The 24,858-nt window shown below is 38.1% G+C and overlaps 1 protein-coding gene across 1 annotated transcript in view; it reads left to right on the top strand.

The window, feature by feature from the left end:
- The window catches only part of LOC115124782 (macrophage mannose receptor 1-like), a 176,164-nt gene that overhangs the window by 62,362 nt on the left and 88,944 nt on the right, over positions 1-24,858 (top strand). The window contains exons 7-17 of the mRNA XM_065006003.1: positions 66-242; positions 365-507; positions 635-748; positions 1,688-1,803; positions 3,545-3,693; positions 10,846-11,045; positions 12,199-12,320; positions 14,774-14,849; positions 20,991-21,144; positions 22,778-22,816; positions 24,047-24,210. Of these exons, the coding sequence (XP_064862075.1) occupies positions 66-242; positions 365-507; positions 635-748; positions 1,688-1,803; positions 3,545-3,693; positions 10,846-11,045; positions 12,199-12,320; positions 14,774-14,849; positions 20,991-21,144; positions 22,778-22,816; positions 24,047-24,210 (1,454 nt within the window). The remainder of the gene's footprint in view (positions 1-65; positions 243-364; positions 508-634; positions 749-1,687; positions 1,804-3,544; positions 3,694-10,845; positions 11,046-12,198; positions 12,321-14,773; positions 14,850-20,990; positions 21,145-22,777; positions 22,817-24,046; positions 24,211-24,858) is intronic.

Genomic DNA, 24,858 nt, shown 5'->3' with positions numbered 1-24,858 from the left:
TGTTTATTATGGGCGGTGTATTTCTTGTATTCTACAATGTGTTCCCCTTTGTTTGTGATGCACAGAAGTGACAGGTTACTGCTCCAGTCCGTGGATTCCCTACGCTGCCAGGTGCTACCTCCTCCAGCGTACCAGGAAGACCTGGACAGAGGCTCAGACGGAATGTCGGAAGGACGGAGGCGACCTGGCCAGCATCCACAACATTGAGCAGCACAGCTTTGTGATGTCACAGCTGGGATATGGTCAGTGAAACACAGATACGCTCACACGTTAGACAGTCAGTGAAAAGGCTAACTCCAACTCTCCCCTTTCCCTCCTCTCCTCCTCTCCTCCTCCCCTCCTCTCCTCCTTTCCTCTGTCCCAGCGGCCGCTGACGAGCTGTGGATCGGGATGAATGATGTCAAGACGCCACTACTGTTTGAGTGGAGCGATCAATCCCCTGTCACCTTCACCAGGTGGGAGGAAGCCATGCCAATGGAGGGCAACTGTGTCCTGGTCAGAGGAGAGGTATGGTACCATCATCCCCCCTCCACACCCCCTAACCCTAACACCCTTTGACCCTAACACCCATTTACAACCACACCAACCCTCTCCCTCCTTGACGATGTCCTGTGTGACTGTGTCTGTCTTGCAGCAGGGCAGGTGGGCTACTCAGGTGTGTGACAACCAGCGTGGCTTCATCTGTATGAAGAAATCTACCTCCCAACCCTCAGGGGACCAGGTGGACACTAACCCAGGCTGCAAATCGGTGAGTGGACATCCAGGGAGAGCAGAGGTCAGCCTGGGAGAGCAGAGGTCAGCCTGGGAGAGCAGAGGTCAGCCAGGGAGAGCAGAGGTCAGCACTATAGAGCAGAGGTCAGCCTGGGAGAGCAGAGGTCAGCCTGGGAGAGCAGAGGTCAGCGCTATAGAGCAGAGGTCAGCGCTATAGAGCAGAGGTCAGCCAGGGAGAGCAGAGGTCAGCCAGGGAGAGCAGAGGTCAGCCTGGGAGAGCAGAGGTCAGCGCTATAGAGCAGAGGTCAGCGCTATAGAGCAGAGGTCAGCCAGGGAGAGCAGAGGTCAGCGCTATAGAGCAGAGGTCAGCGCTATAGAGCAGAGTTCAGCCAGAGAGAGCAGAGGTCAGCGCTATAGAGCAGAGGTCAGCGCTATAGAGCAGAGGTCAGCCAGGGAGAGCACAGGTCAGCCAGAGAGAGCAGAGGTCAGCGCTATAGAGCAGAGGTCAGCGCTATAGAGCAGAGGTCAGCCAGAGAGAGCAGAGGTCAGCGCTATAGAGCAGAGGTCAGCCAGGGAGAGCAGAGGTCAGCCAGGGAGAGCAGAGGTCAGCGCTATAGAGCAGAGGTCAGCCAGAGAGAGCAGAGGTCAGCGCTATAGAGCAGAGGTCAGCCAGAGAGAGCAGAGCTCATGCTCTATAGCGCTGATGTTCTCAGGAACAGCCACATATATGGCTCTCCCCACCGGAGAGTTCTCTAAATGTGCAGATTTAGTAGCTCGTTGTCAACTGTAGTCCCTGGGCAGGTAGATAATCAACATTTACATCAAAAATCTAATCAAATCAAATGTAATTTGTCACGTGCGCTGAATACAACAGTATTTCTGGTATAATGGTGTTGATGTGATACATGACCAGCCTTACACCAAGACCAGCTCAACAGCCTAACAGCTGTTTCTGACCCTGTTTGCCTCTCTGAAGCATTGGACCAGGCACGGCTCCTTCTGCTACTTTGTGGGACCAGAGATCAAGACCTTTGATGAGGCCAAAGAGACATGCAAGAGCTCACAGTCATATCTGGCAGATGTTTCTAGCAGGTAAGAACGAAACCGGGATATACTTCTCTGTATCAAACATTTGGGCTAGATGAATTTGGCTAGATAAAACATTGTCTAATGAGAATGAGTTCAGGGTGGACCAAGTTCCATTATAATGTATATCTTATTTGGTCCACTGTTATGTCATCACAGTTTTTGCTCGATACTGAAAGTGCTCCATCTTGAACCTTCGGCTGCTGACACCATTTTAGGGCATTGTATTAACAGTGGACTAAACGACCAAATGCTAAAATAGAGTTTTTGAGTAAAATATACCTTTAACCATAATGTTTCAATATGGTTATAATGATAATGTAGGTAATGATCCATGATAATGTGTCCAGGGTGGATAATGATCCATGATAATGATCTATAATCACGTGCCACGATAATGTTCCATGATAATGCCGCAATGGTAAAGTCTCAAAATAATGTGTACAGGGTGGATAATGCCACACGATAATGTGCCATGATAATGTTACACGATAATGCTACCATGATAATGTCTTTAAAAATATAATGTGTCCAGGGTGTATAATGTTATAATGATAATGTCGCATAACAATGTGTCCAGGCTGGATAATGTCAGAACGATAATGTCTCATAAAATGTGTCCAGGCCGGATAATGTCAGAACGATAATGTATCATAATAATGTGTCCAGGCTGGATAATGTCATAATGATAATGTCTCATAAAATGTGTCCAGGGTGGATAATGTCAGAACGATAATGTCTCATAATAATGTGTCCAGGCTGGATAATGTCATAATGATAATGTCTCATAAAATGTGTCCAGGGTGGATAATGTCAGAACGATAATGTCTCATAACAATGTGTCCAGGCTGGATAATGTCAGAATGATAATGTTGTCATAAAATGTGTCCAGGGTGTATAATGTTATAATGATAATGTCTCATAACAATGTGTCCAGGGTGGATAATGTTATAATGATAATGTCTCATAATAATGTGTCCAGGGTGGATAATGTTATAATGATAATGTAGGTAGTGATCCATGATAATGTTCCTGTCACGACTTCTGCCGAGGTCGGTCCCTCTCCTTGTTCGGTGGTCGACGTCACCGGTCTTCTAGCCATCGCTGATCCATTTTTCATATTCCATTGGTTTTGTCTTTATTTTCTACACACCTGGTTTTCATTATCCAATTATCTTGTGCCTTTATATTTTTGAGTAAAGTACTCATTTTGTTCTCCTGCTCCTGACTTCATGCACCAGCTTCTGACAGTTCCACAATAATGATCTATGGTTAATGTCTCATAAAATGTGTCCAGGGTATATAATGTTATAATGATAATGTCTCATAATAATGTGTCCAGGGTGGATAATGTCAGAACGATAATGTCTCATAATAATGTGTCCAGGTTGTATAATGTTATAATGATAATGTCTCGTAATAATGTGCCCAGGGTGTATAATGTTATAATGATAATGTCTCATAATAATGTGTCCAGGTTGTATAATGTTATAATGATAATGTCTCATAATAATGTGTCCAGGTTGTATAATGTTATAATGATAATGTCTCATAATAATGTGTCCAGGTTGTATAATGTTATAATGATAATGTCTCATAATAATGTGTCCAGGGTAAATAATGTTATAATGATAATGTCTCATAATAATGTGTCCAGGGTATATAATGCTATAATGATAATGTTTTCATAAAATGTGTCCAGGGTGTATAATGTTATAATGATAATGTCTCATAATAATGTGCCCAGGTTGGATAATGCTTTCCTGATCAGCCTGGTTGGGTCCAGGCCAGAGCAACACTTCTGGATCGGACTCTCCAACCAGAAGCACATCAACTTCTTCAGCTGGACGAACAGCAACAGGGTCAGGTACACCCACTGGAACGCACAGATGCCAGGTATAGGACAACCTCAGAGATATATAATAATACTATATATTGTAGTGACAGATGCCAGGTATAGGACAACCTCAGAGATGTATAATAATACTATATATTGTAGTGACAGATGCCAGGTATAGGACAACCTCAGAGATGTATAATAATACTATATATTGTAGTGACAGATGCCAGGTATAGGACAACCTCAGAGATGTATAATAATACTATATATTGTAGTGACAGATGCCAGGTATAGGACAACCTCAGAGATGTATAATAATACTATATATTGTAGTGACAGATGCCAGGTATAGGACAACGATGGAGATATATAATAATACTATATATTGTAGTGACAGATGCCAGGTATAGGACAACGATGGAGATATATAATAATACTATATATTGTAGTGACAGGTGCCAGGTATAGGACAACCTCAGAGATATATAATAATACTATATATTGTAGTGACAGATGCCAGGTATAGGACAACCTCAGAGATATATAATAATACTATATATTGTAGTGACAGATGCCAGGTATAGGACAACCTCAGAGATGTATAATAATACTATATATTGTAGTGACAGATACCAGATATAGGACAGCGATGGAGATATATAATAATACTATATATTGTAGTGACAGGTGCCAGGTATAGGACAACCTCAGAGATATATAATAATACGATATATTGTAGTGACAGATGCCAGGAATAGGACAACCTCAGAGATGTATAATAATACTATATATTGTAGTGACAGATGCCAGGTATAGGACAACCTCAGAGATGTATAATAATACTATATATTGTAGTGACAGATGCCAGGTATAGGAAAACCTCAGAGATGTATAATAATACTATATATTGTAGTGACAGATGCCAGGTATAGGACAACCTCAGAGATATATAATAATACTATATATTGTAGTGACAGATGCCAGGTATAGGACAACGATGGAGATATATAATAATACTATATATTGTAGTGACAGATGCCAGGTATAGGACAACCTCAGAGATATATAATAATACTATATATTGTAGTGACAGATGCCAGGTATAGGACAACCTCAGAGATATATAATAATACTATATATTGTAGTGACAGATGCCAGGTATAGGACAACCTCAGAGATATATAATAATACTATATATTGTAGTGACAGATGCCAGGTATAGGACAACCTCAGAGATATATAATAATACTATATATTGTAGTGACAGATGCCAGGTATAGGACAACCTCAGAGATATATAATAATACTATATATTGTAGTGACAGATGCCAGGTATAGGACAACCTCAGAGATGTATAATAATACTATATATTGTAGTGACAGATGCCAGGTATAGGACAACCTCAGAGATGTATAATAATACTATATATTGTAGTGACAGATGCCAGGTATAGGACAACCTCAGAGATATATAATAATACTATATATTGTAGTGACAGATGCCAGGTATAGGACAACCTCAGAGATGTATAATAATACTATATATTGTAGTGACAGATGCCAGGTATAGGACAACGATGGAGATATATAATAATACTATATATTGTAGTGACAGATGCTAGGTATAGGACAACCTCAGAGATATACAATAATACTATATATTGTAGTGACAAATGCCAGGTATAGGACAACCTCAGAGATATATAATAATACGATATATTGTAGTGACAGATGCCAGGTATAGGACAACCTCAGAGATGTATAATAATACTATATATTGTAGTGACAGATGCCAGGTATAGGACAACCTCAGAGATGTATAATAATACTATATATTGTAGTGACAGATGCCAGGTATAGGACAACCTCAGAGATGTATAATAATACTATATATTGTAGTGTCAGATGCCAGGTATAGGACAACCTCAGAGATATATAATAATACTATATATTGTAGTGACAGATGCCAGGTATAGGAAAACCTCAGAGATGTATAATAATACTATATATTGTAGTGACAGATGCCAGGTATAGGACAACGATGGAGATATATAATAATACTATATATTGTAGTGACAGATGCCAGGTATAGGACAACCTCAGAGATGTATAATAATACTATATATTGTAGTGACAGATGCCAGGTATAGGACAACCTCAGAGATATATAATAATACTATATATTGTAGTGACAGATGCCAGGTATAGGACAACCTCAGAGATGTATAATAATACTATATATTGTAGTGACAGATGCCAGGTATAGGACAACCTCAGAGATATACAATAATACTATATTTTGTAGTGACAGATGCCAGGTATAGGACAACCTCAGAGATGTATAATAATACTATATATTGTAGTGACAGATGCCAGGTATAGGACAACCTCAGAGATATATAATAATACTATATATTGTAGTGACAGATGCCAGGTATAGGACAACCTCAGAGATGTATAATAATACTATATATTGTAGTGACAGATGCCAGGTATAGGACAACGATGGAGATATATAATAATACTATATATTGTAGTGACAGATGCTAGGTATAGGACAACCTCAGAGATATACAATAATACTATATATTGTAGTGACAAATGCCAGGTATAGGACAACCTCAGAGATATATAATAATACGATATATTGTAGTGACAGATGCCAGGTATAGGACAACCTCAGAGATGTATAATAATACTATATATTGTAGTGACAGATGCCAGGTATAGGACAACCTCAGAGATGTATAATAATACTATATATTGTAGTGACAGATGCCAGGTATAGGACAACCTCAGAGATGTATAATAATACTATATATTGTAGTGTCAGATGCCAGGTATAGGACAACCTCAGAGATATATAATAATACTATATATTGTAATGACAGATGCCAGGTATAGGAAAACCTCAGAGATGTATAATAATACTATATATTGTAGTGACAGATGCCAGGTATAGGACAACGATGGAGATATATAATAATACTATATATTGTAGTGACAGATGCCAGGTATAGGACAACCTCAGAGATGTATAATAATACTATATATTGTAGTGACAGATGCCAGGTATAGGACAACCTCAGAGATATACAATAATACTATATATTGTAGTGACAGATGCCAGGTATAGGACAACCTCAGAGATGTATAATAATACTATATATTGTAGTGACAGATGCCAGGTATAGGACAACCTCAGAGATATACAATAATACTATATATTGTAGTGACAGATGCCAGGTATAGGACAACCTCAGAGATATATAATAATACTATATATTGTAGTGACAGATGCCAGGTATAGGACAACCTCAGAGATATACAATAATACTATATATTGTAGTGACAGATGCCAGGTATAGGACAACCTCAGAGATGTATAATAATACTATATATTGTAGTGACAGATACCAGATATAGGACAGCGATGGAGATATATAATAATACTATATATTGTAGTGACAGGTGCCAGGTATAGGACAACCTCAGAGATATATAATAATACTATATATTGTAGTGACAAATGCCAGGTATAGGACAACCTCAGAGATATATAATAATACTATATATTGTAGTGACAGATGCCAGGTATAGGACAACCTCAGAGATGTATAATAATACTATATATTGTAGTGACAGATACCAGATATAGGACAGCGATGGAGATATATAATAATACTATATATTGTAGTGACAGATACTGTAACGGTTTTCTAGGTGTGAAGGAGAGCCGGACCAAAATGCAGCGTGTAGATTTCGATCCATGTTTAATGAACAACATAAACACGAATGAACACAAACACGACAAAACAAAGAACGTAAATAACGAAACGAAAAGTTCTATAGTAGGAGTCTCACTACAGTTCTATAGTAGGAGTCTCACTACAGTTCTATAGTAGGAGTCTGACTACAGTTCTATAGTAGGAGTCTCACTACAGTTCTATAGTAGGAGTCTCACTACAGTTCTATAGTAGGAGTCTCACTACAGTTCTATAGTAGGAGTCTGACTACAGTTCTATAGTAGGAGTCTGACTACAGTTCTATAGTAGGAGTCTCACTACATTTCTATAGTAGTAGTCTGACTACAGTTCTATAGTAGGAGTCTCACTACAGTTCTATAGTAGGAGTCTCACTACAGTTCTATAGTAGGAGTCTCACTACAGTTCTATAGTAGGAGTCTCACTACAGTTCTATAGTAGGAGTCTGACTACAGTTCTATAGTAGGAGTCTGACTACAGTTCTATAGTAGGAGTCTCACCACAGTTCTATAGTAGGAGTCTCATGCTACAGTTCTATAGTAGGAGTCTCACTACAGTTCTATAGTAGGAGTCTCACTACAGTTCTATAGTAGGAGTCTGACTACAGTTCTATAGTAGGAGTCTCACTACAGTTCTATAGTAGTAGTCTGAATACAGTTCTATAGTAGGAGTCTCACTACAGTTCTATAGTAGGAGTCTCACTACAATTCTATAGTAGTAGTCTGAATACAGTTCTATAGTAGGAGTCTCACTACAGTTCTATAGTAGGAGTCTCACTACAGTTCTATAGTAGGAGTCTGACTACAGTTCTATAGTAGGAGTCTCACTACAGTTCTATAGTAGGAGTCTGACTACAGTTCTATAGTAGGAGTCTCACTACAGTTCTATAGTAGGAGTCTCACTACAGTTCTATAGTAGGAGTCTGACTACAGTTCTATAGTAGGAGTCTGACTACAGTTCTATAGTAGGAGTCTGACTACAGTTCTATAGTAGGAGTCTGACTACAGTTCTATAGTAGGAGTCTCACCACAGTTCTATAGTAGGAGTCTGACTACAGTTCTATAGTAGGAGTCTCACTACAGTTCTATAGTAGGAGTCTCACTACAGTTCTATAGTAGGAGTCTCACTACAGTTCTATAGTAGGAGTCTCACTACAGTTCTATAGTAGGAGTCTCACTACAGTTCTATAGTAGGAGTCTCACTACAGTTCTATAGTAGGAGTCTCACTACATTTCTATAGTAGTAGTCTGAATACAGTTCTATAGTAGGAGTCTCACTACATTTCTATAGTAGTAGTCTGACTACAGTTCTATAGTAGGAGTCTCACTACAGTTCTATAGTAGGAGTCTCACTACAGTTCTATAGTAGGAGTCTCACTACAGTTCTATAGTAGGAGTCTGACTACAGTTCTATAGTAGGAGTCTGACTACAGTTCTATAGTAGGAGTCTCACCACAGTTCTATAGTAGGAGTCTCATGCTACAGTTCTATAGTAGGAGTCTCACTACAGTTCTATAGTAGGAGTCTCACTACAGTTCTATAGTAGGAGTCTCACTACAGTTCTATAGTAGGAGTCTCACTACAGTTCTATAGTAGGAGTCTCACTACATTTCTATAGTAGTAGTCTGAATACAGTTCTATAGTAGGAGTCTCACTACAGTTCTATAGTAGGAGTCTCACTACAATTCTATAGTAGTAGTCTGAATACAGTTCTATAGTAGGAGTCTCACTACAGTTCTATAGTAGGAGTCTCACTACAATTCTATAGTAGTAGTCTGAATACAGTTCTATAGTAGGAGTCTCACTACAGTTCTATAGTAGGAGTCTCACTACAGTTCTATAGTAGGAGTCTGAATACAGTTCTATAGTAGGAGTCTCACTACAGTTCTATAGTAGGAGTCTCACTACAGTTCTATAGTAGGAGTCTGACTACAGTTCTATAGTAGGAGTCTGACTACAGTTCTATAGTAGGAGTCTGACTACAGTTCTATAGTAGGAGTCTGACTACAGTTCTATAGTAGGAGTCTCACTACAGTTCTATAGTAGGAGTCTCACTACAGTTCTATAGTAGGAGTCTCACTACAGTTCTATAGTAGGAGTCTCACTACAGTTCTATAGTAGGAGTCTCACTACAGTTCTATAGTATGAGTCTCACTACATTTCTATAGTAGTAGTCTGAATACAGTTCTATAGTAGGAGTCTCACTACAGTTCTATAGTAGGAGTCTCACTACAATTCTATAGTAGTAGTCTGAATACAGTTCTATAGTAGGAGTCTCACTACAGTTCTATAGTAGGAGTCTCACTACAGTTCTATAGTAGGAGTCTGACTACAGTTCTATAGTAGGAGTCTCACTACAGTTCTATAGTAGGAGTCTGACTACAGTTCTATAGTAGGAGTCTCACTACAGTTCTATAGTAGGAGTCTGACTACAGTTCTATAGTAGGAGTCTCACTACAGTTCTATAGTAGGAGTCTCACTACAGTTCTATAGTAGGAGTCTGACTACAGTTCTATAGTAGGAGTCTGACTACAGTTCTATAGTAGGAGTCTGACTACAGTTCTATAGTAGGAGTCTCACTACAGTTCTATAGTAGGAGTCTGACTACAGTTCTATAGTAGGAGTCTGACTACAGTTCTATAGTAGGAGTCTGACTACAGTTCTATAGTAGGAGTCTGACTACAGTTCTATAGTAGGAGTCTGACTACAGTTCTATAGTAGGAGTCTCACTACAGTTCTATAGTAGGAGTCTCACTACAGTTCTATAGTAGGAGTCTCATACTACAGGTCTATAGCAGGAGTCTGACTACAGTTCTATAGTAGGAGTCTGACTACAGTCCTATAGTAGGAGTCTGACTACAGTTCTATAGTAGGAGTCTGACTACAGTTCTATAGTAGGAGTCTGACTACAGTTCTATAGTAGGAGTCTGACTACAGTTCTATAGTAGTAGTCTGACTACAGTTCTATAGTAGGAGTCTCACTACAGTCCTATAGTAGGAGTCTGACTACAGTCCTATAGTAGGAGTCTCACTACAGTTCTATAGTAGGAGTCTGACTACAGTTCTATAGTAGGAGTCTGACTACAGTTCTATAGTAGGAGTCTCACTACAGTTCTATAGTAGGAGTCTCACTACAGTTCTATAGTAGGAGTCTCACTACATTTCTATAGTAGGAGTCTGACTACAGTTCTATAGTAGGAGTCTCACTACATTTCTATAGTAGGAGTCTGACTACATTTCTATAGTAGGAGTCTGACTACAGTTCTATAGTAGGAGTCTCACTACAGTTCTATAGTAGGAGTCTCACTACAGTTCTATAGTAGGAGTCTCATACTACAGTTCTATATAACTGAATCTCATTGAACATGGTAATAGGTGCTCTTAGCTGTGAACCTGAATTTTGCTCTGTATTTGTGTTCTCTCTATGCGTCAACTTTGACCTCAGGCAGTCGACAGGGTTGTGTGGCCATGACAACAGGGACTCTAGCTGGATTATGGGATGTGCTGAGCTGCACCAATCAGGAGAAGTATATCTGTAAACACCTGGCAGAAGGAGCGGGGCCAACACCAGAACCAATCACACCTGTCCCTCCCAGGTGCCATGAGGGCTGGTTTCCTGTGGGGTCTCGGAACTACTGCTTCAAGGTAGACATGTGAAAGGAATGTAGGAGAATATGACACAATAGATCTGGTAGAAGATAATAGAAAAACCATCCGTTCTTTTGTATTTGTTTTGTACCATCATCTTTGAAGTGACCATAATTTATTATTCCAGCCCAGGTACAATTTAGATTTTAGCCACTAGATGGAATCAGTGTATCTGTCACGTCTAATCAAGGTGGGTGGAATCAGGCGCAGATAGCGATATGAAGTTTATTCTCCGTTGAACAAAACAAACACGGTGAACCCAAACACACACAGGGTGAAATTATCCAACACAGGATAACAGAGTAACCGGAGAATAAGAAACACAAAAACACCGATAGACGAATATAATGAAAACATAAACAATCCCGCACAAAACAAGGGTGGGACAACCTACAATATATACAGACACTAATTAACTAAACAACACACAGGTGCAACCAATCAGACAAAACCAACAGATACACGAAAAGGGATCGGTAGTGGCTAGTAGGACGGTGACGACGACCGCCGAGCACCGCCCGAACGTGCAGGAGAGCCAACCTCGGCGGAAGTCGTGACAGTATCAGTGTAATCAGTGTATTCCATAGTTTTAGACTGATCCAATGAACCATTGCATTTCTGTTCAAAATTCAAGACTGCCCTAATGTGCCTAATTTGTTTATTAATAACTTTTCTGGTTCAAAATTGTGCACTCTCCTCAAGCAATAGCATGGTATTGTATCATTGTAATAGCTACTGTAATCTGTAATCTATACAGCCAGGTTCTACAATATAGCAACAACATAATAATATCGGACATTTAGGAGACGCTTTTATCCAGTCATGCATGCATACATTTTACAGTATGGGTGGTCTCGGGAATCAAACCCACTATCCGGGTCTTGCAAGCACCATGTCCTACCACCTGATCTACAGAGGTTATAGGTCATTTAGGACAATGACCTAGTTTGTCGTTACTTCAGGATCTCTTCCTAACGGTAACAGATCATGATCCAGAGACAGTCTGTGTATTAAATGACAGTCTCTTCCCTGTGTAGTGTCCATGGGGCTCTAGTCAATAGTAGTGCACTACCCATAGGGCTCTGGTCTGAAGTAGTGCACTACCCATAGCGCTCTGGTCTGCACTGAATAGGTTGTCTGTCTGGTCCAGTTCTTTACAGGGCCTCGCAAAGATGAGAAGACCTGGTTTGAGGCTCGGGATTTCTGCAGGGAGATTGGAGGAGACCTACTCAGCATCCACAGTTCTACGGACCTCCAGTCTATGCATCATGTGTAAGTTCTTCAACCTCACTCAGATATTCCAACTCACACCTTTATCGGTTAGCAAAGGCTCCAGCCCCCAATAACATTCGACAGGTCTTATTCTAGGATCCAAAGAGTCAACATATACAGGTCTTATTCTAGGATCCAAAGAGTCAACATATACAGGTCTTATTCTAGGATCCAAAGAGTCAACATATACAGGTCTTATTCTAGGATCCAAAGAGTCAACATATACAGGTTTAATTACATGTTTGTGGCCTATACAGGTTTAATAACATGTTTGTGGCCTATACAGGTTTAATTACATGTTTGTGGCCTATACAGGTTTAATTACATGTTTGTTGCCTATACAGGTTTAATTACATGTTTGTTGCCTATACAGGATTAATTACATGTTTGTGGCCTATACAGGTTTAATAACATGTTTGTGGCCTATACAGGTTTAATAACATGTTTGTGGCCTATAAAGGTTTAATAACATGTTTGTGGCCTATAAAGGATTAATAACATGTTTGTGGCCTATAAAGGTTTAATAACATGTTTGTGGCCTATAAAGGATTAATAACATGTTTGTGGCCTATAAAGGATTAATAACATGTTTGTGGCCTATACAGGTTTAATTACATGTTTGTGGCCTATACAGGTTTAATTACATGTTTGTTGCAGTATGTGACAGTTCTATTTCCACCTTCTTCCAGGTTTCTCAAACCTTGTCCACTAGGTGGGGCCCCCCGACATACCAATAATGTAATACTGCTAACTCACACTGACAGAAGTTGTAGCCATGGTGATAATATAGTATTGTTCTGGATACCGTAGCCATGGTGATAATATAGTAATGTTTTGGATACCATAGCCATGGTGATAATATAGTAATGTTTTGGATACCGTAGCCATGGTGATAATATAGTAATATTCTGGATACCGTAGCCATGGTGATAATATAGTGTTGTTTTGGATACCGTAGCCATAGTGATAATATAGTGTTGTTTTGGATACCGTAACCATGGTGATAATATAGTAATGTTTTGGATACCGTAGAAAAGGTAATAATATAGTAATGTTTTGGATACCGTAGCCATGGTGATAATATAGTCTTGTTCTGGATACCGTAACCATGGTGATCATATAGTATTGTTTTGGATACAGTAGCCATGGTGATAATTTAGTATTGTTCTGGATACCGTAACCATGGTGATAATATATTATTGGTTTGGATACTGTAGCCAAATCAAATTTATTTATAAAGCCCTTCTTACATCAGCTGATATCTCTAAGTGCTGAACAGAAACCCAGCCTAAAACCCCCAAAAGCAAGCAATGCAGGTGTTGAAGCACGTTGGCTAGGAAAAACTTCTTAGAAAGGCCAAAACCTAGGAAGAAACCGAGAGAGGAACCAGGCTATGTGGGGTGGCCAGTCCCCTTCTGGCTGTGCCGGATGGAGATTATAACAGAACATGGCCAAGATGTTCAAATGTTCATAAATGACCAGCATGGTCAAATAATAATAATCACAGTGAACAGGTCAGGGTTCCATAGTCGGAGGCAGAACAGTTGAAACTGGAGCAGCAGCAAGGTCAGGTGGACTGGGGACAGCAAGGAGTCATCATGCCAGGTAGTCCTGGGGCATGGTCCTAGGGCTCAGGTCCTCCGAGAGAGAGAAAGAAAGAGAGAAAGAGAGAATTAGAGAGAGCATACTTAAATTCACACAGGACACCGGATAAGACAGGAGAAGTACTCCAGATATAACAAACTGACCCTAGCCCCCCGACACATAAACTACTGCAGTATAAATACTGGAGGCTGAGACAGGAGGGGTCAGGAGACACTGTGGCCCCATCCGAGGACACCCCCGGACAGGGCCAAACAGGAAGGATATAACCCCACCCACTTTGCCAAAGCACAGCCCCCACACTACTAGAGGGATATCTTTAACGACCAACTTACCATCCTGAGACAAGGCCGAGTATAGCCCACAAATATCTCCGCCACGGCACAACCCATGGGGTGGTGCCAACCCAGACAGGAAGATCACATCAGTGACTCAACCCACTCAAGTGACGCACCCCTCCTAGGGATGGTATGAAAGAGCCCCAGTAAGCCAGTGACTCAGCCACTGTAATAGGGTTAGAGGCAGAGAATCCCAGTGGAAAGATGGGAACCGGTCAGGCAGAGACAGCAAGGGCGGTTCGTTGCTCCAGAGCCTTTCCGTTCACCTTCACACTCCTGGGCCAGACTACACTCAATCATATGACCCACTGAAGAGATGAGCCTTCAGTAAAGACTTAAAGGTTGAGACCGAGTTTGCGTCTCTTACATGGGTAGGCAGACCGTTCCATAAAAATGGAGCTCTATAGGAGAAAGCCCTGCCTCTAGCTGTTTGCTGGATAATATGTGATAATGTAGTATTGTTCTGGATACCGTAGCCATGGTGATAATATAGTATTGTTTTGTATACATTAGCCATGGTGGGATTTCTTGGATCGGTCTGAGTGCTCAGGATCCAAACGCTGGCTTCGCCTGGACTGATGGGTCGCCAGTGAGTTATGTTCACATAATAATACAAATACTACTACTAATTATAATACTAATAGTAATACCACTACTAATACTACTACTACTTATAATACTAATAGTAATATTACTACTACTACTACTACTAATTATAATACTAGTAGTAATACTACTACAACTACTACTACTAATAGTAATACTGTTACTAATAGTAATACTACTATTACTACTACTACTTCTAAAATATAAATAATAATAGAAATAATACTACTACTACTAACAGAAATACTACTACTACTACCAATAGTAATACTACTACTAATACTAGCACTACTACTAATTATATATAATACTACTTATAGTAATACTAATAGTAATAATAGTAATACTACTGCTACTACTACTAGTAATACTACCACTATTAATAATAGTAATACTGCTACTACTACTACCAATAGTAATTCTACTACAATCTATAATAATACTAGTAATACTACTACTTCTACTAAGACTAGTACTACTACTAATTATAATACTAATAGTAATACTACTACTAGTAATACTATTACTACTACTACTAATGGTAATACTTCTACCTCTACTACTAATAGTAATTATGTTACTAATTATAATACTAGTAGTAATACTACTACCACTACTAGTAATACTACTACTACTACTACTACTACTAGTAATACTACTACTGCTACTAATAGTAATACTTCTACTACTGCTAATACTAGTAATACTACTACTACTGCAACTAATAGTAATACTACTACTTCTACTACTAATAGTAATGCTACTACTACTTAGAATAGTAATACTAATACTACTGCTTAGAATAGTAATACTACTACTACTAATTATATTTATAATGGCAATAGTAATACTATTACTACTAATATAATTAGATATACTAGTACTACTAACATACATATTATTTCTGCTACTAATAGTAATACTGCTACTTATAGTAAATCTACTACTACTACTGCTACTAATAGTAATACTACTACTACTGCTACTAATAGTAATACTGCTACTGATAGTAATTCTACTACTACTACTAATAGTAATACTACTACTGCTACTACTACTACTATTAGTAATACTGCTATTAATTGCAATACTACTTCTACTACTACAAAAAGTAATACTACTACTACTACTACTACTTCTACTAATAGTAATACTGCTACTGATAGTAATACTACTATTACTACTAATAGTATTACTACTACTACTACTAAAATTAATACCACTACTAGAAATACTACTACTACTACTAATATAAATACTACTACAACTAAAAGTAATACTACTACTACTACTGCTGCTATTAGTAATACTACTACTCCTAATAGAAATACTACTACTACTAATATATATATACTACTGCTACTAATAGTAATACTGCAACTAATATGACTACTACTACCACTGCTACTAATACTACTAATACTACTACTACTACGACAACGACTACTAATAGTAATACTACTACTAATAGTAATACTGCTAGTAATAGTAATACTACTTAAACTAAAAGTACTACTACTACTGCTACTATTAGTAATAATACTACTACTCCTAATAGAAATACTACTACTACTAATAGATATACTACTACTACTGCTACTAATAGTAATACTGCAACTAATATGACTACTACTACTACCACTGCTACTAATACTACTAATACTACTACTACTACGACAACGACGAGTAATAGTAATACTACTACTACTAATAGTAATACTGCTAGTAATAGTAATACTACTACAACTAAAAGTACTACTACTACTACTACTACTGCTACTATTAGTAATAATACTACTACTCCTAATAGAAATACTACTACTACTAATAGATATACTACTACTACTGCTACTAATAGTAATACTGCAACTAATACGACTACTACTACTACCACTGCTACTAATACTACTAATACTACTACTACTACTATGACAACTACTACTAATAGTAATACTACTACTAATAGTAATACTGCTAATAATAGTAATACTAGTACTACTAATAGTAATACTACTACTACTAACAGTAGTACCACTACTAATAGTAATACTGCTAGCAATAGTAACATTACTCCTACTACTAACAGTAATACTACTACTACCAATAGTAATACTACTACTACTACTACTAATACTACTACTACTACTACTACTAATACTACTACTACTACTACTAATACTACTACTACTAATACTGCTATTAATGGTAATACTACTACCAATAGTACTAATCCTACTACTACTAATAGTAATACTACTACTACTTCTACTAATAGTAATACTGCTACTAATAGTAATACTACTACTACTAATAGTACTACTACTACTACTACTACTACTACTACTACTACTACTACTACTAATAGTACTACTGCTACTACTACTAATAGTCATACTACTACTAATAGTTATACTACTACTACCACCACTAATGGTAATACCACTACCACTACTAATAGTAATGCTACTACTACTACTAGTAATACTGCTACTAATAGTAATACTGCTACTAATAGTAATACTACTACTACTAGTAATACTGCTACTAATAGTAATACTGCTACTAATAGTAATACTACTACTACGAATAGTAATACTGCTACTAATAGTAATACTACTGCTATTAATAGTAATACTACTCGTACTACTACTGCTATTAACAGTAATACTGCTACTAATAGTAATACTGCTACTAATAGTAATACTACTACTACTAATAGTGATACTACTTCTACTAGTGATACTACTACTACTACTAATAGTAATACTACTACTACTAATAGTAATAATACTACGACTTCTAATTATTATAATAATAGTAATACTGCTTCTACTACTACTAGTAATACTACTCGTACTACTACTACTACTGCGATTAATAGTAATACTGCTATTAATAGTAATACTACTACGACTTCTAATTATAATAATAATAGTAATACTGCTTCTACTACTACTGGTAATACTACTCGTACTACTACTACTACTGCTATTAACAGTAATACTGCTATTAATAGTAATACTGCTACTAATAGTAATACTACTACGACTTCTAATTATAATAATAATAGTAATACTGCTTCTACTACTACTGGTAATACTACTCGTACTACTACTACTACTGCTATTAATAGTCATACTGCTACTACTAATAGTAATACTGCTACTACTAATAGTAATACTGCTACTACTAATAGTAATACTACTACTACTAATAGTAATACTACTACTACTAATAGTAATACTACTACTACTAATAGTAATACTACTACTACTAATAGTAATACTACTACTACTAATAGTAATACTACTACTACTAATAGTAATACTGCTACTACTAATAGTAATACTGCTACTACTAATAGTAATAATACTACTACTAATAGTAATACTACTACTACTTATAGTAATACTGCTACTACTAATAGTAATACTGCTACTACTAATAGTAATACTACTAGCACTACTACTACTGCTAATTCTAAATATGTGTTGCCTGTGTTGTTCCTGAACACTTCCAACTGAGCCGTCTCCCATGTTGATTGTCTGTACAAGGTTTGAAGTATTGTTGATCTGAAGTCTACCTCATTGGAAAGTTAATAATAGTAATACTGCTAGTAATACTACTACTACTACTAATAGTAAAACTACTACTACTAATAGTAATACTACTACTAATAGTAATACTGCTACTAATAGTAATACTACTACTACTAATAGTAATACTGCTAGTAATAGTAATACTACTTCAACTAAAAGTACTACTACTACTGCTACTATTAGTAATAATACTACTACTCCTAATAGAAATACTACTACTACTAATAGATATACTACTACTACTGCTACTAATAGTAATACTGCAACTAATATGACTACTACTACTACCACTGCTACTAATACTACTAATACTACTACTACTACGACAACGACTACTAATAGTAATACTACTACTACTAATAGTAATACTGCTAGTAATAGTAATACTACTACAACTAAAAGTACTACTACTACTACTACTGCTACTATTAGTAATAATAATACTACTCCTAATATAAATACTACTACTACTAATAGATATACTACTACTACTGCTACTAATAGTAATACTGCAACTAATACGACTACTACTACTACCACTGCTACTAATACTACTAATACTACTACTACTACTATGACAACTACTACTAATAGTAATACTACTACTAATAGTAATACTGCTAATAATAGTAATACTAGTACTACTAATAGTAATACTACTACTACTAACAGTAGTACCACTACTAATAGTAATACTGCTAGCAATAGTAACATTACTGCTACTACTAACAGTAATACTACTACTACCAATAGTAATACTACTACTACTACTACTACTAATAATACTACTACTAATACTGCTACTAATGGTAATACTACTACCAATAGTACTAATCCTACTACTACTACTACTAATACTACTACTACTTCTACTAATAGTAATACTGCTACTAATAGTAATACTACTACTACTAATAGTACTACTACTACTACTACTACTACTACTACTACTACTACTAATAGTACTACTGCTACTACTACTACTAATAGTCATACTACTACTAATAGTTATACTACTACTACCACCACTAATGGTAATACCACTACCACTACTAATAGTAATGCTACTACTACTACTAGTAATACTGCTACTAATAGTAATACTACTACTACGAATGGTAATACTGCTACTAATAGTAATACTACTGCTATTAATAGTAATACTACTCGTACTACTACTGCTATTAACAGTAATACTGCTACTAATAGTAATACTGCTACTAATAGTAATACTACTACTACTAATAGTGATACTACTTCTACTAGTGATACTACTACTACTACTAATAGTAATACTACTACTACTAATAGTAATAATACTACGACTTCTAATTATAATAATAATAGTAATACTGCTTCTACTACTACTGGTAATACTACTCGTACTACTACTATTACTACTGCTATTAACAGTAATACTGCTATTAATAGTAATACTGCTACTAATAGTAATACTACTACGACTTCTAATTATAATAATAATAGTAATACTGCTTCTACTACTACTGGTAATACTACTCGTACTACTACTACTACTGCTATTAATAGTAATACTGCTACTACTAATAGTAATACAGCTACTACTAATAGTAATACTGCTACTACTAATAGTAATACTACTACTACTAATAGTAATACTACTACTACTAATAGTAATACTACTACTACTAATAGTAATACAGCTACTACTAATAGTAATACTGCTACTACTAATAGTAATACTACTACTACTAATAGTAATACTACTACTACTAATAGTAATACTACTACTACTAATAGTAATACTGCTACTACTAATAGTAATACTACTACTACTAATAGTAATACTACTACTACTAATAGTAATACTACTACTACTACTAATAGTAATACTGCTACTACTAATAGTAATAACACTACTACTACTAATAGTAATACTACTACTACTAATAGTAATACTGCTACTACTAATAGTAATACTGCTACTACTAATAGTAATACTACTACTACTAATAGTAATACTGCTACTACTAATAGTAATACTACTAGCACTACTACTACTGCTAATTCTAAATATGTGTTGCCTGTGTTGTTCCTGAACACTTCCAACTGAGCCGTCTCCCATGTTGATTGTCTGTACAAGGTTTGAAGTATTGTTGATCTGAAGTCTACCTCATTGGAAAGTTAATAATAGTAATACTGCTAGTAATACTACTACTACTACTAATAGTAATACTACTACTAATAGTAATACTGCTACTAATAGTAATACTACTACTACTAATAGTAATACTGCTAGCAATAGTAATATTACTACTACTACTAGTAATACTGCTAGTAATAGTAATACTACTACTACTAATAGTAATACTGCTAGCAATAGTAATACTACTACTAATAGTAATACTGCTAGTAATAGTAATACTACTACTACTAATAGTAATACTACTACTAATAGTAATATTACTACTACTACTACAAATAGTAATATTACTACTACTACTACCTCATGGGAAAGTTTCTCTTACAAAAGTGTTTGTCCTCAGCTGTCCTTCCAACACTGGGTGGAGGGGGAACCCAACAACTACAACGGCGTGGAGTCCTGTGCTGAGATGAGGAACTCTTACTGGGATGAAGAGGGATCCTGGAACGATGTAAACTGTGAGGACTACAACGACTGGCTGTGTGAGATCCCTAAAGGTAATGTACTGTATGGCTACAATAACTGGCTGTGTGAGATCCCGAAAGGTAATGTAATGTATGGAGTCTCTCAAAATGAATAAAGAAAACATTTAATTGAAAAAGAAGGAAAAAAAATAATCTAAAAATAACAAATAATTAAAGAGCATCAATAAAATAACAGTAGCGAGGCTATATGGGGCTACCGAGTGGCACAGCGGTCTAAGGCACTGCATCTCAGTTGCCATACCAGGCGTTGATGCAACCAGTCAGGATGCTCTTGGTGGTGCATCTGTAGAACCTTTTGAGGATCTGAGGATCCATGACACACCTTGATGATGCAACCAGTCAGGTTCTGTAGAACTTTTTGAGGATCTGAGGATCCACCTTTTCAGCCTACTGAGGGGAATAGCCATTGTCGTGCCCTCTTCATGACTGTCTTGGTGTGTTTGGACCATGATAGTTTGTTGGTGATGTGGACACCAAGGAACTTGAAGCTCTCAACCTGCTCCACTACAGTCCCGTCGATGAGAATTGGGGCGTGCTTGGCCCTCCTTTTCCTGTAGTCCACGATCATCTCCTTTGTCTTGATCACGTTGAGGGAGAGGTTATTATCCTGTGACCACACTGCGAGGTCTCTGACCTCCTCCCTTTAGGCTGTCTCATCGTTGTCGGTGATCAGGCCTACCACTCTTGTGTCATCAGCAAACTTAATGATGGTGTTGGAGTCATGCTTGACCACGCAGTCGCGGGTGAACAGGGAGTACAGGAAGGGGACTGGGCCCCCCTCAGAGGCCCCTGTGTTGAGGATCAGTGTGGCAGATGTGTTGTTACTTACCATTTCCACCTGGGGGGCGGCCCGTCAGGAAGTCCAGTTGCAAAGGGAGGTGTTTTGTGGACACTATGGTGTTGAACCCTGAGCTGGAGTCAATAAATAGCATTTTCACGTAGGTGTTCCTTTTGTCCACATGGGAAAGGGCGTGAGTGAAATAGAGATTGTGTCATCTGTGCTCTACCCTTTAGCTCAGTGCAGATGTTTCCTGTAATCCATAACTTCTGGTTGAGGTATGTATGTACTGTGGGGACGATGTCGTCGATGCACTTATTGATGAAGCCATTGACTGATGTGGTGTACTCAATGCCATCGGAAGAATCCCAGAACATTTTCCAGTCTGTGCTAGTAAAACAGTACTGTAGCTTAGCATCTGCGTCATCTGAACACTTCCAAATTGAGCGAGTCACTGGTACTTCCTGCTTAAGTTATTGCTTGTAAACAGGAATCAGGTGAATAGTTATGGTCAGATTTGCCAAATCGAGAGCGAGGGAAATCTTTGTACATGTCTCTGTGTGTGGAGTAAAGGAGGTCTAGAGTTTTTTTCCTCTGGTTGCACATGTAACATGCTGGTAGAAATGAGGTAAAACTTTCCCTGCATTAAAGTCTCCGGCCACTAGGTGCGCCGCCCATGAGGTTGTGGTCAAAAGTGCAACACTATAAAAGGAAGACATTCAGGATGTAGCGCCTCTGTCTGTGGGACGGAAGTGCATGATTAGTAACCTTACTGGGACCAGAAGGCTTTAGCTTGGTGAGCTAACACAGTCTTCTCTCTTCTCCTGTCTTCTACATTCTCCTCCTCTTTTCTCTGTGGCATTACAGGAGTGACCCCACTACCTCCTCCCAACAACACCATCCCTGGTAAGTCCCCTTGACAGTACGCATCCCATAGCTCCCAGGACTCCCTGGAAAATATTGGCAAGTGTTGATGAGTTGTCTATCACTCTTAAATTATTGAATAAATGAATGAGCTCACCACATTAAAAGTATAAATATTTTGAGGACGCATTGCGGTATGTTAGTGTGAACTTTGGAACGCAGTCCAAAAGGACTCTGACAAGTCGAGAGACCTAGCGGACAAGTCCCCTCTAGAGACCAAGCAGACAAGTCCCCTCTAGAGACCGAGCAGACAAGTCCCCTCTAGAGACCGAGCAGACAAGTACCCTCTAGAGACCTAGCAGACAAGTTCCCTCTAGAGAACGAGCAGACAAGTCCCCTCTAGAGACCGAGCAGACAAGTCCCCTCTAGAGACCGAGCAGACAAGTCCCCTCTAGAGACCTAGCAGACAAGCCCCCTCTAGAGACCGAGCAGACAAGCCCCCTCTAGAGACTGAGCAGATAAGTCCCCTCTAGAGACCGAGCAGACAAATCCCCTCTAGAGACCGAGCAGACAAGTCCCCTCTAGAGACCTAGCAGACAAGTTCCCTCTAGAGAACGAGCAGACAAGTCCCCTCTAGAGACCGAGCAGACAAGTCCCCTCTAGAGACCGAGCAGACAAGTCCCCTCTAGAGACCGAGCAGACAAGCCACCACTCTGGAGACTACACCAATCAGATAAGTCCCCTCTCTAGAGACTACACCCATCAGATAAGTCCCCTCTCTAGAGACTACACCAAGCAAATAAGTCCCCACTCTGGAGACTACACCAAGCAGATGAATCCCTTCTGTGGAGACTACACCAAGCAGATAAGTCCCTTCTGTGGAGACCAAACCAAGCAGATGAATCCCTTCTGTGGAGACCAAACCAAGCAGATAAGTCCCTTCTGTGGAGACCAAACCAAGCAGATGAATCCCTTCTGTGGAGACCAAACCAAGCAGATAAGTCCCTTCTGTGGAGACCAAACCAAGCAGATGAATCCCTTCTGTGGAGACCAAACCAAGCAGATAAGTCCCTTCTGTGGAGACCAAACCAAGCAGATGAATCCCTTCTGTGGAGACCAAACCAAGCAGATAAGCCCCCACTCTGGAGACCAAACCAAGCAGATAAGTCCCCTCTCTAGATGTGCTTGGTCTCTAGAGGGGACTTATCTGCTTGGTCTCTAGAGGGACTTAATTGCACATAACTTATATGAGTATTTTCTAACCCTGTCTAGAGTATAATGTGACAGAGGATGGCTGGCTGGAGTATGGAGGCTCTCAGTATTACTTTAATACTGAGAGGCTGGCCATGGAGAATGCCAGACACTACTGTCAGCAGAGGCATGGGGACCTTGTTGTTATCAACGGACTAACAGAAAATACATTTCTGTGGAAAAAGGTAAACACCTATAGTTTCGCTATAGTCCTGCCTTCAAACACATTGGCAGAGCTATATACACAAGTGGTGTATAGTGCTTAGGTCAAAATACTTTAAAGTATTACTTAAGTCGTTGTTTGGGGTATCTGTTCTTTACTATTTCTATTTTTTGACAACTTTTACTTTTCCTTCACTACATTCCTAAAATAAATGATATACTTTTTACTCCATACATTTTCCCTCAAACCCAAAAGTAATGTTTTGAATGCTTAGCAGGACAGGAAAATGGTCCAAATCACGCACTAATCAAGAGAACATCCCTGGTAATCCTCTGCCTCTCATCTGGCAGACTCGCGGCCTCACGGAACACAAAGGCTTCGTTTCTAAATGATGTGTTGGAGTGTGCCCCTGGCTATCCGTAAATAGAAAAGATGTGCTCAATATAAGGATTTTGACATTTACTCTTGATACTTAAGTGTTTTTAAAAATATACTTTTAGACCTTTACTTAAGTAGTATTTTACTGGGTGACTTTCATTTTATATTAAGGTATCTTTACTTTTACTCAATTATGACAATTGGGTCATTTTTCCACCACTGAAATACACTGAATCAACAAAACATTAAGAACACCTTTCTAATATGGAGTTGCACCTCCTTTTGCCCTCAG

Source organism: Oncorhynchus nerka, linkage group LG20, assembly GCF_034236695.1.
Source record: "Oncorhynchus nerka isolate Pitt River linkage group LG20, Oner_Uvic_2.0, whole genome shotgun sequence".
NCBI lineage: Eukaryota > Metazoa > Chordata > Actinopteri > Salmoniformes > Salmonidae > Oncorhynchus > Oncorhynchus nerka.
The sequence above is the reverse complement of the archived record's forward strand: the minus strand, read 5'-3'. Positions and strand labels throughout refer to the sequence as shown.